General features: G+C 41.4%; 1 protein-coding gene across 1 annotated transcript; it reads left to right on the top strand.

Annotated features, from left to right (window-relative positions):
• The first annotated feature begins 9534 nt into the window (after positions 1-9534).
• CCDC126 (coiled-coil domain containing 126) lies at positions 9535-12782 on the top strand. Its single transcript, XM_084858553.1, has 2 exons — positions 9535-9860; positions 11261-12782. Exons 1-2 carry the CDS (start codon positions 9623-9625, stop codon positions 11434-11436), a joined length of 414 nt encoding a protein of 137 aa, XP_084714679.1. The 5' UTR covers positions 9535-9622; the 3' UTR covers positions 11437-12782.
• Positions 12783-14036: the final 1254 nt, after the last annotated feature.

The raw sequence follows: 14036 nt of genomic DNA, 5'->3' as shown, positions 1-14036 counted from the left end.
CCAATGCCACATAGCAAACTGTTTTTGTAACTGGGGAGATTTTTAGAGGCATTTTGTGGTCTAGGGGTCTGCTGTTCAAAGGAGTGTGTGTGTGTGTGTTAAAATCCCACTGAGCATGCCCAAGCCGTTGGGCATACCTGAAACAAATCTTTGGATTCTGGGCTGGAAACAGTACAGTGGTCTTAAAAGTGTTGTGCCCAAGGATTAATATGTCTAAGGATGCTTTTTGGTATCATAGCTCAAGCCTGGAACATATGTAATATGGATAAAGTGCCCCTGAGCAAGTGCAGATGCATTTTCCCTACTAGTAACTACACGCCAGGGATGGAGGGTGGGGAAGGAAACTTCCAGAACAGAGGGTGGTGTTTCCAAGACAGGCTTAAGACCGAGAAGCTATTTTTCAGGAAAGTAAGCACTGTGTCCTCTACAAAAAATGGAAAATAAGATGGAACTTCATCTAAATTCAACCTGGAATCCTCTGCTATAGATAAAAAAAACCTGCTCATAGTTTCCATGTATGTCATAATAATAAAGCAAGGGTCAACTCTTTTTTTGAGCCAGTTTACCAGCTTGTGGCTCCGTACAATATATCCCAAGCTTTTGCTACAGAATGCATGGATTGGTGTAAATGAGTCATTTATTTATTTTATTTTATGGCAGTTTGCGTGTGGGGGAGATCTTTAAAACTATCCTGCAAATGCTTCATGGCCTAGAAGAGAGGAAACAAACCACATGTATTTTAAATTATAGTATGTGTTATATTTTTTAAAAGAGAGATGGATGGAGACATGTTTTTGTCTCTCTCTGTGTGTGTTGATTATGTGCCTATACATGTGAATTACATACAGTCAGGACCAGAAATATTGGAACAAGGATAACTGTTTTGGCAGTTGGCCTTTGTACACCACCACATTGAAGTTGAAAGGAAACACACCCAGATGGGAGCGAAATCAGGGCTTTCAGCTGTAATTCAAGGGGTTTGACAAAAGTGGGGCACTAACCATTCAGGAAATACAGCTAGTGGCATACACACACACCCCCCCCATCGTTGGTGGCTCATAAGTAATGGAACAAACCAACATCATGTCAAACTTAAGGATTGCCTTCAATACCTGGATGAAAATTCTTTGCAGCCAATGATTGCCTGAAGTCTGGAACCCATGGACATGACCAAATGCTGAGTTTTCTCCCTCGAGATGCTTTGCCAGGCCTTCACTGCAGCTGCCTTCAGCTGCTGCTTGTTTGTGGGTCCTTCTGCCTTCAGTCTTGTCTTCAGTGAGACGCATGCTCTATTGGGTTGAGATCAGGTGACTGACTTGGCCATTGAAGAACATCCCCCTTCTTAGCCTTGAGAAACTCTTGGGTAGCTTTTGCTATATGTTTTGGGTCATTATCCATCTGCAATATGAAGCGGCGTCCTATCAGTTTGGCAGCATTCGGCTGAATCTGAGCAGAAAGTATAGCCCTATACACTTCAGAATTCATCCTGCTGCTTTTATCAGCAGTCAGATCATCAAGAAACACCAGTGACCTCTTTCCATTGGCAGCCATACATGCCCGTGCCATAACACTGCCTCCACCATGTTTGAAAGATGATGTGGTATGCTTTGGATCATGAGCTGTTCCTTTCCTTCTCCATACTTTTCTCTTCCATCATTCTGGTACAAGTTAATCTTGGTTTCATCAGTCCAAAGAATCTTATTCCAGAACTGGGCCGGCTTTTTTAGGTGTTTGCTGGCAAAGGCTAATCTGGCCTGTCTGTTCTTGAGCGTTACCAGTGGTTTGCACCTTGTTGCGAAGCCTCTGTATTTACATTCATAAAGCCGTCTCTTGACTGTAGATGTTGACAATGACATGCCTACCTCCTCAAGAGCGTTCTTGACCTGGCTAGTAGTTGTGAAAGGGTTCCTCTTCACCATGAGCAGAATTCTGCAGTCATCCACTTTAGTTGTCTTCTGTGGTCTTCCAGGACTTTTGCTGTTGCTGAGCTTGCCAGTTAATTCCTTCTTTTTCAGGATGTTCCAAACTGTTGTGTTGGCCACTCCCACTGTTTTTGCTATCTCTCTGATGGGTTTATTTTGTTTCCTCAGCCTAATGATGGCCTCCTTCACTCGCATGGACACCTCTTTGGACCTCATTTTGGGAGTTCCAGTGCAAAGCTACCAAATGCAAATGTAACACTCAGAACCACCTCCAGGCCTTTTGTCTGCTTGATTGGTCATGGGGTACCCAGGACACAGGCCACACCTGGCCATGCAGCTGCTTGTCAGCCATTCATTCCATTACTTATGAGCCACCAACGATGGGTGTGTGTATATGCCACTGGCTGTACTTCCTGAATGGTTAGTGCCCCACTTTTGTCAAACCCCTTGAATTACAGCTGAAAGTCCTGACTTCGCTCCTGTCTGGGTGTGTTTCCTTTCAACTTCAGTGTGGTGGTGTACAGAGGCCAACTGCCAAAACAGTTATCCTTGTTCCAATATTTCTGGTTCTGACTGTAAATGATAACTAGGCATCACTCACTCAGCTCACAGGCGTATTAACAGCTCACTACCCAGAAAGCTGAAATTTGGTACTAATCTTACAGCACAATGATGTGTTCTAACAATGCTGATTGGAGCACTTTAATATACTGACTACGTCCCCTACACTGTCAGATATCAGACATATGTCAGTGTTGGGGCTCCGACAGATTGTTATGGAGGCGTAAGCCCACTGTTAGTGCAAGAGGCCAAAATGGGCAGCATTGAGGGGAAGGTGTCAGGGGAGGAGCAGGACTTAAGTTGGCATCATGGCGCAATCCTAAAACAGATGGCCTGCAACTCCTAGGAGATGTCATACAACTCCCAGTATTCCCCAGCTCACATGGTTGGCTTAGGAATTCTGGGAATTGTAGGACTTTTTTCTGTCTAATCATGCATAAGATTGCACCTTTAAAGTTCCACCTACCCTGCTCACAACCCCTATGTTGCATAACATTATGCTGGCATAAAAAGTGATTTAAGTCAAAAGACTTACATGAACTTAATGGGGAGTCAAAATACACTGACTATCATCTCTTCCTTCTCTGCCCACATAGCCAAGACAGAGCCTACGATTCTGACTAACTCTGCACCCAATCACCACTGCAGTGTACAAATTCTTTACAGGGAACTCTCAGATTATAGGATACATGGCAAGGATCACAGCATGTACAGTCAAAGCCCAGAAAGGTATCTTTGTTGATAGCTGCTACAGTGAAATGACAGTTGGTGATGAAAAGAAGGACTTGGCACAAACAGCCAATGCTCAGAACAAAGTAGGAAGTGCAGATCACTAAGATTTCCTAGAACAAATTAGAGAATAAGCTAGAACATAATCTAAGGTCAAACTGGAGTCCTCTGGTGTAGGAAAAGTGTAATGTAATATTGACAATTATAATGCAATCCTATGCATGTCTGCTCAGAAGTGCCGCTGAGTTTAAAGGGGCTTACTTCCCGGTAAATGTGTATAGGATTGCAGTCTTAGGGCACAATCCTATGCATGTTTAGATAGAGAAAAGGCCTACAACTCCCAGCATTCCCCAGCCAACCATGCTGTCTAAACCTCTGTCTAAACATGCATAGGATTGCGCCCTTAATGTTCTGTGATGTAAGGTTTTATCTTTAAAGGCGGCCTAAAAATAATCTTAAATAAAATACATTTTTTAAAATGGTATTTATCAATATGTGTGCATCAGGAAAGAAATAATCAGGCACCTAATACTCACTAGGAATAGGTTGAAACCTTGAAGGGAGAAAATAAGGAGGCTTTTTTTTTTTTTAAACTGCGGACCCCCGCGCGGCAGCCATCCCTGCCCTCCTGCCCGCATGTGGTGGTTTGACCCTCTTTCCACTAGCAGCCGGAAGTGAGATCCGCCTGCGACTCGAGCGCTCGGTTCTTCCTCTATGGGCAGCGCAGTCAGGAGGTGCAGGCTTGGAATGGGCGGGCCGCGGCCGGGGAAGCTTGTGTGTGCTGACAGCCCGGCAGAGCGTGTGGGGTTGCACAGGAGCCCTGGTTGGGATTGGAGAGCGTGATCTGGGTGAGGTGGAGAGGGTAAGGAGGAGGCCGGGAGGGCGGACGAGCTGGCTGTGTGGGCGCTGGCGATGGCTTAGGGGGTTGCAGAGCAAGCGATGCTGCTGCACAGCCAGCGGCCCTGTTGGAGCCCTGCGATGCCAAGCAGCTGCGTTTCTAAGGTACGGTCTGGGCGGGGTGTGTGTAACAGTGTTCATATTTATTTTGTTAGATGCATTCAGGATGCTGAATGTTTCGGGAACTTCCCCATTAGAAGACAAGCTTGTTATTACTTTCCTTCCCGATACCCTGAATCAGCCTTCCCCCGCTTGGTGGCCCCCCAGATGTATTGGACTACAGCTCCCAGCATGATGCTGGCAGCTGTAGTCCAACACATCTGGAGGGCACCAGGCTGGGGAAGGTTGCCCTAAGTCCTCATGGGCATTGAGAGAGATCACCCCTCGCCTCTGGTTTACTTCTCTTGCAGCAAGTCAGTTGCTATTTGAGTATTGGTAGGCTGTAACAGAACGATTTTCTTTTCCTCGAAGGCCTCTTTCGGTTGCCAGATTTAGCCTTTCCGAATGTTTGTTTTAGTTCCCTCTTATAAACATTGTAATTTGGCGTACGTAATGGTAGCGCATCGGAGACTATCACTGTGATCCTATGCATTTCTGCTCAGAAGTAAGCCCCATTGAGCTGTCTTGTGTACATGCTTACCTGGGAGTAAGTCTCACCGAACTCAACAGGGCTTCCTTTTGAGTAGACATGTATAGCATTCCACTGTTAGAAGAATTACAAAATAGGAAAATGTGCATCTTTCTGTTGTTGTAACATTATGCAAGCTTTTGGTTTTCACAGAACACTTTTATTCAGACTTCTATGCAACTCCAGAGCTTACAATGCTGCTACACAAATATTGTTATTGGGCCAATAAAACATATTGTTTTTGAGAGAGTATCTTACAATATGACCAGGAAACTAGCTAATATACTTTATCTGTCTTACTTTTGATTTAGTTAAATTGTGTAGTATAAGGTACAAAGTTCTTTAGTATAAAGTACTTCAGCTAGCTTGAAATATAGTGTGTCCAAAGATGGATGGTGATTATCTAAGTAAAAGCCATTCTTTCCCCAGTTCATGAATCATAATTGTCCTGAATTGCTTTCCTTCATTTCAATACAACGTTTAATTTGAAGCCAAAATGATTGCTGCCTGCTGAAGGCTTTGGACTTTACATATTTATATTCCTACCGAAGCTGGCCCTATATGTTTGCATGTTATATCTTGCTGCTAAATAAAGCACAAAACAAAGATACTGTATGTTATGCTTCTTATCATAAATGGATATATGGTGGAGTCTTAAGCAGGATTTGGATGAGGTTAGCTTTTTTCTTTTTCTTTTTTAACATGCATAGAAGCCCTAGATGTGACCTGCAGGCAAAAGCCCAAATACTGATTTTGGTGTTTTGTCACCTCTTATTTGTATTATAGCTTACATGTTTGTTGTTGTTTATTCGATCAGTCGCTTCCAACTCTTCATGACTTCATGGACCAGCCCACGCCAGAGCTTCCTGTCGGCCGTCGCCACCCCCAGCTCCCCCAAGGTCGAGTCCGTCACCTCCAGAATATCATCCATCCATCTTGCCCTTGGTCGGCCCCTCTTCCTTTTGCCTTCCACTTTCCCTAGCATCAGCATCTTCTCCAGGGTATCCTGTCTTCTCATTATGTGGCCAAAGTACTTCAGTTTTGCCTTTAATATCATCCCCTCAAGTGAGCAGTCTGGCTTTATTTCCTGGAGTATGGACTGGTTTGATCTTCTTGCAGTCCAAGGCACTCTCAGAATTTTCCTCCAGCACCACAGTTCAAAAGCATCTATCTTCCTTCGCTCAGCCTTCCTTATGGTCCAGCTCTCGCAGCCATAGGTTACTACGGGGAATACCACTGCTTTAACTATGCGGACCTTTGTTGTCAGTGTGATGTCTCTGCTCTTAACTATTTTATCAAGATTTGTCATTGCTCTCCTCCCAAGAAGTAAACGTCTTCTGATTTCCTGGCTGCAATCAGCGTCTGCAGTAATCTTTGCGCCTAGAAAGACAAAGTCTGTCACTGCCCCCACGTTTTCTCCCTATATTTGCCAGTTATCAAGCTGGTTGCCATAATCTTGGTTTTTTTGAGGTTTAACTGCAACCCAGCTTTTGCACTTTCTTCTTTCACCTTCGTCATGAGGTTCCTCAGCTCCTCCTCGCTTTCAGCCATCAAAGTGGTATCATCTGCATATCGGAGACTTAATGTTTCTTCCAGTGATTTTAACTCCAGCCTTGGCTTCATCAAGCCCAGCATGTTGCATGATGTGTTCTGCGTACAGGTTGCATAGGTAGGATGAGAGTATACAACCCTGCCGTACTCCTTTCCCAATCTTAAACCAGTCCGTTGTTCCGTGGCCTGTTCTTACTGTTGCTACTTGGTTGTTATACAGATCCCTCAGGAGGCAGACAAGATGACTTGGTATCCCCATGCCACCCAGAACTTGCCACAGTTTGTTATGATCCACACAGTCAAAGGCTTTAGAATAGTCAATCAAACAGAAATATATGTTTTTCTGAAACTCCCTGGCTTTCTCCATTATCGAGCGGATATTGGCAATTTGGTCTCTAGTTCCTCTGCCTTTTCTAAACCCAGCTTGTACATCTGGCAATTCTCGTTCCATGAATTGCTGGAGTCTACCTTGCAAGATCTTGAGCATTACCTTACTGGCATGTGAAAGAAGTGCCACTGTTCGACAGTTTGAACATTCTTTAGTGTTTCCCTTTTTTGGTCTGGGGATATAAGTTGATTTTTTCCAATCTGTTGGCCATTCTTGTGTTTTCCAAATTTGCTGGCATATGGCATGCATCCCCTTGACAGCATCATCTCGCAAGATTTTAAACAGTTCAGCTGGGATACCGTCGTCTCCTGCTGCCTTGTTATTAGCAATGCTTCTTAAGGCCCATTCAGCCTCACTCTTCAGGATGTCTGGCTCTAACTCACTGACCACACCGTCAAATCTATCCCCGATATTATTATCCTTCCTATACAGATCTTCCGTATATTCTTGCCATCTTTTCTTGCTCTCTTCTGCTTCTTTGCCATCTTTGTTTTTGATCATACCCATTTTTGCCTGGAATTTACCTCCGATATTTCTAATTTTCTGGAAAAGGTCTCTTGTCCTTCCTATTCTATTATCTTCTGCCACTTCCATGCATTACTTGTTTAAAAATAATTCCTTATCTCTTCTGGTTAACCTCTGGAATTTTGCATTTAATTGGGCATATCTCCCCCTATCACTGTTGCCTTTTGCTTTCCTTCTTTCTTGGGCTACTTCCAGTGTCTCAGCAGACAGCCATCTTGCCTTCTTGCTTTTCTTTTTCTTTGGGGCATTTTTTGTTGCCGTCTCCTGTTGCGAACTTCTGTCCATAGTTCTTCCGGGACCCTATCTACTAAATCTAGTCCCTTAAATCTATTACTCACCTCCACTTCATATTCATGAGGAATATTAGTGAGCTCATATCTAACTGATCTGTGGGTCTTCCCTATTCTCTTTAGTCTGATTCTAAATTGTGCAATAAGAAGTTCGTGATCTGAACTACAGTCAGCTCCAGGTCTTGTTTTTACCGACTGTATAGATGTCCGCCACCTTTGGCTACAAAGGATGTAGTCAATCTGATTTCAGTGTCGACCATTACATGTTTAAACTGACATGTTTAAAGATCTAAAATTAACTTGATGCTTTTGGGGGCTATACCAAAAGACCAATAAGTGTGCAATCCTATGCATGTTTAGACAGGAAAAAGTCCTATACCTCTCAGCATTCCCCAGCCCTCCATGCAGCCCAGGAAAGGTTGGGATTTGTAGGTCTTTTTTCTGCCTAAACATGCATAGGATTGCACCCTAAATTTATGTTTGATTTTTGCTTTGTCTAATAAATTTTCTTCTCTTATAGCTAAATTCTTAATGAGTAGTAACCTAAATGAGCATTCACTTTCCCACCCTTGGATTTTTCTTCCCTCAGAAATTTCTCCATCTCCTATATGGCTGACAGTTGAGCAAAAGGATGGGGGGTTGTTCACACAACATGCTAACCCACACTCAGTAGTTGATTGTGGGCTATTGTTGAACTGTGGTTTGTTTGTTGAACTGTGGGTTAGCGTATTGTCTGAACCCAGGACACTTTCCACAGGGTGGCTTGTTAACCATGCAGTGTGGCATGTTAACCACCCTGAACAACTTAACAAACCATGGGCTTTGTTGAAGAAAAATAAGCAACACTACGTGGTTAACAAGCCACCCTGTGGAAAATGACCTGGGTTCAGACAATACACTAACCCACGGTTCAACAAACAACCCATGGTTTAACAACAACCCACACTTAACCACTGGGTGTGGGTTAGTGTGATATGCAAAGTTGCAAATATGCAAACCCAGTCAGAGTGTTATTTGCTCTGATAACTCGGGAATACATCAGACTGACTAAATATAAGTCAATTTACTCACACTGATACTGACTTGAGCATGGATACATATTTTGACTTGCAGTATATTGGTCAGATCAGGACTACTTCAGCTACAGTGGCAGTTTGGTTAAAATAAAAGTTAGCTTATTTCCTTCATTGCCTCAAAAATGCAGCTATATTGTGGTTTTGATAACTGCATTTTTATTTGATTAGTCTGATATGGAAAATTATCAACGAAGACGTATTTCATTGGTTGATAGTCATAATAACATTTACAGCACAATCCTAAACATGTTTACTGAGACATAAACCCACATTGGTCCAATTGGGGTGGGCAACCTGTGGTGTTCTGGATGTTGTTGGACTCCAACTCCTATCATCCCTGACCATTGGCTATGTTGGCTGGTGCCAATGACAGCTGGAGTCCAACAACATTTGGAGGGCTGCAGGTTGCGCTTTCCTGCTCTAGAGAGTGTGCTTACTTACTTATCTGGGAGTAAATCCATTGAATTCATGGCACTTACTTCTGAGTAGGCATGCATGGAATTGCACTATTAGTATTTTCTGAAGTAATATTTTCTTCATGGTGCTTCATATACATTATCTAAACTTTTACAAGAACTCTTTAAAATAGGCCAGAATTATTATTATTCCTGTTACAGATATGAAGTTGAAGTAGAGAGACTAGCCAGCTCATACTCTTACTGCTGTCTTATGCGACTGTAGTTTGGCAAATCACTAGCTGTAGGCTTTGTTTTATTTGCATATATTTGATAAATTATGTCTTCTGTATTCATCTTGTGATCTTAGGAGTTTGTCCTAATAATGGTCACTTTTCTCTCTTATTATGTAACATATTCTGCATGAATACAAAGTAAAGATTATTTTAGGTTTGTATTTTGCAAAGAATTAAAGCATTTTGACTGATAACACTTTTCAAAAATTATTTCAGGAATCAAGCATGTCAACTGGGAAAAGTGTACAAAATGATCTCCCCAGAACAGTAACCACATTGTGAAGATGTTTAAAACAAATCTACCATGAAAATACTGTGACTTCAACCGTAGTACCTTACGTTGACATCTTTGGCCTGCTCAGAGATGTTTTTTGCATTTTCAAGAAAAAATGTGTCCCAGAAATTGAGTTTATTATTGCTGGTGTTTGGTTTTATCTGGGGCATAATGTTACTGCGCTACACCTTTCAGCATCCAAGGCAACAGAGCAGTGCCGAGTTGCGTGAACAAATACTTGACTTAAGTAAAAGATACGTTAGAGCACTGGCAGAAGAAAACAAGAATATAATGAATGGTGGTAACGGAGTTTCAATGGCAGGATATGGTAAGACTGAATAAACGTTCTCTATGAGGTCATGTCTGTTTACTTTTACAAATACATAATACAGTACAATTATAAAACAAGCATAAGAAAGTTCTTATTTATTGAGTAAAACTAATATCACAAAGAAGGGAATCAATAATTATTGAAGAAGATGTTATGGTAATTATCTATCTATTCTGGCCCTGAAATCCCATATTCTGCTGAGGTTTAGGAGCACCAGATGTTTTGCAGCCTTGGGAAAGGTCATCAGAATATTAACAGCTTATTAACATATAGATAATAGACATACTGTCATGTAGGGATGTTGGAGAAATCCTCAGTGGATTCAAATGAATTATGATTTCTATGAATCTGATCTGCGGATTCTGCAGCAGACTGGCTTTTTCCAAGTTTTCCAAGTTGCGTGGTTTCCACAGAATTGAGGACTGGTTTTTTTTGGAAATTCTTGTACATCCATAAAAAAAATCAATGAGTGGACGATGGAACAAATGCGCCTGACAATTTGCAAAACACAGACAGAATGGATTTAACAAAATCCATACATTCCTACTGAGAGGAATGTACATTCCAGAGAGCTTTGGCTATTGGGTGGTATAGAAATGAAATAATAAATAAAATACTGTCATAAATAACCTGAGCAACCACAGTTTGGGTATGATTAAGTTCTAGATATGCTGCTTCTGAAAAGATGCAACCTAACTGGAAAAGGTGTCAAACAAGGAAACTAAAATAGATTAAGGCCACAGTCCTATTCATGCTTACCTGGGAGTATATCCCATTGAATTCAATGGGGTTTACGTCTAAGCAGACATGTATAGAATTGCACTATAGAAGTATAATTTTGAAAAACTTACTAAGGTGTACTTTGTTGAATGTTAGAATTAGAGGGCAACCAATGACATTAAATACACATGTGACGAACACTTTGATTCTGTGCACTAATAATTTTTAGAGGTCATTACCAGGTGTGTGGATAAATAAGAAAAAAACATGACAGATGCCTTGGCTACTTCTGTGCCAAGCAGATTGATTGAAATGGGGGAAAATAAGGACTTAATTATGTGTTCCTAAAAGAAAAACCTAGATGAAGCAACCCCAGCCCTCCAACAATAACAAAAACAGTATAGCAATGCAAACTGCTCTCTATATTCCCCTCACTGGAAAGCGGTAGATCAGCCCTCAACCTCTAGGACAATCAAACAATTTCTCTAGGAGGGGCTTATGCCTCCACTGCCAATTGATATTATTTTGCTATCTTAAGGCACAGTGCAATTCAAGTTGCTCTTAACAGGGTGAAATCCTCACCCAAATATGTGTACATATACTGGTTAACTATCTGTATTACAACTGTGGAGTGCAACATAGACAGTATACCTTTCTGTGTTTTTTGTTTTCTCTAGCTGATCTCAAAAGAACAATTGCAGTTCTTCTAGATGACATCTTGCAACGGTTGGTCAAACTGGAAAACAAGGTTGATTACATGGTTGTAAATGGCTCGACAACAAATACTACAAATGGGAACTTGATGCCAGCAACTACAAGCAAACGGGTAAATGCGGCAAGTAACATAAGATAGCATTCAAAATCACTTTGTGTAGCTGTATCTGCTACAGATTGAGTTCCATTTCAATAGAGAAAAGCAACGGTTGGCTCAAGGAAGTCTGTATCCTGTTGCAACATACAGTCCCAACTTCTATATAAAGCTCTAAAATCTTTGTGTTAAGATTGCTCTTTCATAAAGCAATGCTGTATTATATCTTATTTAAAGATATGCTGGTAACATAGCTAGTGTAGAAAGGTAAGTAGGTAAATGTGTAAATCATGTGAGATTCGATGACAATTATGGAAAAGATACAAATTTAATATCTGAGTATAAATCTAACATCTTGAGAAAATTTAGCTTAATTTTGTGATCTGGTTTATTAATGCATAGCAATGAAGAACAATGCCTTTAACATGAGTGCTGGGAAGTATGTATATGTAAAGTATTTTAGCATCACCTTTAGCTGATTGATTTTTTACAATTGAGGTAATATTGTGGATAACATCCTAATATGGTGATCCAAAGAATGTCTTTTATTTGCACTATCTGAAATAGCTTAAGAGAGACTATATTAAACTTTACACTTGTGAAACTTAAGTAGCAATATGCTGAAGTGCACACTTGCTACAGAACTAGGGCAGTTAGATGATCAGAGGCAGACTGTAACCTGTGATGCTTTGTAGCTGTTTCAGAAATATTTAAATGTATGTATTTAGCAACTGAAGATAAAACCTAAGTGATAGAAGTCACACTGATCAGATATTGAACACTGCTAGCTTTTTTTCATTGCTTTTTATGTGAATATATGAATATCTTACAGCCTGTGATAAATGTGACGCTTATCTTGTTGCCTCTTTTTAAACAAACAAGAGGAATGGGCTGAACCTAGATGAAGGGAAGCAAGGCATCTTGATGTTTACTGAAGAGATGTGCTACATGGGTGTAGTCTGTCAGGCACTGCTGCTGTGTGATTGCGTTTTGAAATGAGTGGTGGTTGTAAAGCAGTAGTGCCTGGTGGATTTGCACCCAAGCTTTCTTATGAGGGACTTGAAAGCAAGTGGGAGCAAAGGTGAACATTGCCTTATATCCATGTTAGCCTTACAGGAGAGAATTGCAATGAAGGTGCACTATATTACACAGTGTGCTTTCTGTATCATAAATTATAAAATGAAGTGCCAGTCTGAGTTTTGCATCAATATGGAATGATTTCTAAATGGTTTGTTCTAGTATTTTTGCTTAAAATATGCTATTTACTTTTAAAATAAGTTTTTATTTAAAGAAAGAACCAGACTTGTGGTGCTAGATACACCATCCCAAATGGTTATTCCTGCAAATGACTCTAGAATCTGGATGGATTAAAAATAAAGTGATATATACATATGGTCAAACTGTTGAGTGCCCAGTTGATTTTTATTCTTTTGCATGAGTATACGCGTGATTTTGCATGAAAGGCAAATGTGCTGTTAATTTTCAAATGTTTTAAATGGGTGGCTTTTTCCTGTTTTATTCTGTCTCTTTCTCCTGTTATTTAAGTTTGTAGACTTTGAAACTTAAAAGTTGCAGGCTAGACTTGCTAATCAAAATACTAACATCACCTGTGCCTGCCTTTTTCTAAGCTGACTGCAGTACTGTGCACACTTAGGAGTAAGCCTTACTGAACTCAGTGGGAATTATTTCTAAATAGACGTATAAAATTCCAAAATCCATTGGTGTTCAGTCATTCAGTCGCGTCTGACTCTTCGTGACCCCATGGACCATAGCACGCCAGGCCTTCCTGTCCTGCGCTCTCTCCCGGAGCGTGCTCAAGTCCATATTCATTGCATCAGTGATGCTATCTAGCCATCTCACCCTCTGCTGTCCCCTTCTCCTTTTGCCTTCAATCTTCCCCAGCATCAGGGTCTTTTCCAGAGAGTTTTCTCTTCGCATTAGGTGGCCAAAATATTTGAGCTTCAGCTTCAGTATCTGTCCTTCCAATGAGCAGTCAGGGTTGATTTCCTTTAGGATGGACTGATTTGACCTCCTTGCAGTCCAGGGGACTCGTAAGAGTCTTCTCCAGCACCACAGTTTGAAAGCATCAATTCTTCGGCGCTCAGCCTTCCTTATAGTCCAGCTCTCACAGCCATACGTTACTACTGGGAAAACCATAGCTTTGATTAGACGGACCTTTGTCGGCAAGGTGATGTCTCTGCTTCTTACTATGCCGTCTAGGTTGGCCATAGCTTTCCTCCCAAGGAGCAAGCGTCTTTTAATTTCATGGCTACAGTCACCGTCTGCGGTGATCTTGGAGCCCAAGAAAATAAAATCTGTCACTGCTTCCATTTCTTCCCCTTCCATATGCCAGGAAGTGATGGGGCCAGATGCCATGATCTTGGTTTTTTTAATGTTGCATTTCACACCAGCTTTTGCACTCTCCTCTTTCACCCTCAACAAGAGGCTCTATAGATCCTCTTCACTTTCTGCCATTAGGGTGGTATCATCTGGGTATCTGAGGTTGATAATTCTCCCGGCAATCTTAATTCCGACCTGTGATTCATCCAACCCGGCATTTCTCATGATGTACCCTGCATATAAGTTAAATAAGCAGGGCGACAATATGCAGACTTGTCGTACTCCTTTCCCAATTTTGAACCAGT

This window comes from Heloderma suspectum, chromosome 5, assembly GCF_057233095.1.
Source record: "Heloderma suspectum isolate Gila_16-S chromosome 5, 16-S_ref, whole genome shotgun sequence".
Classification (NCBI taxonomy): Eukaryota; Metazoa; Chordata; class Lepidosauria; order Squamata; family Helodermatidae; genus Heloderma; species Heloderma suspectum.
This window is presented reverse-complemented; position numbering and strand designations above follow the sequence as displayed.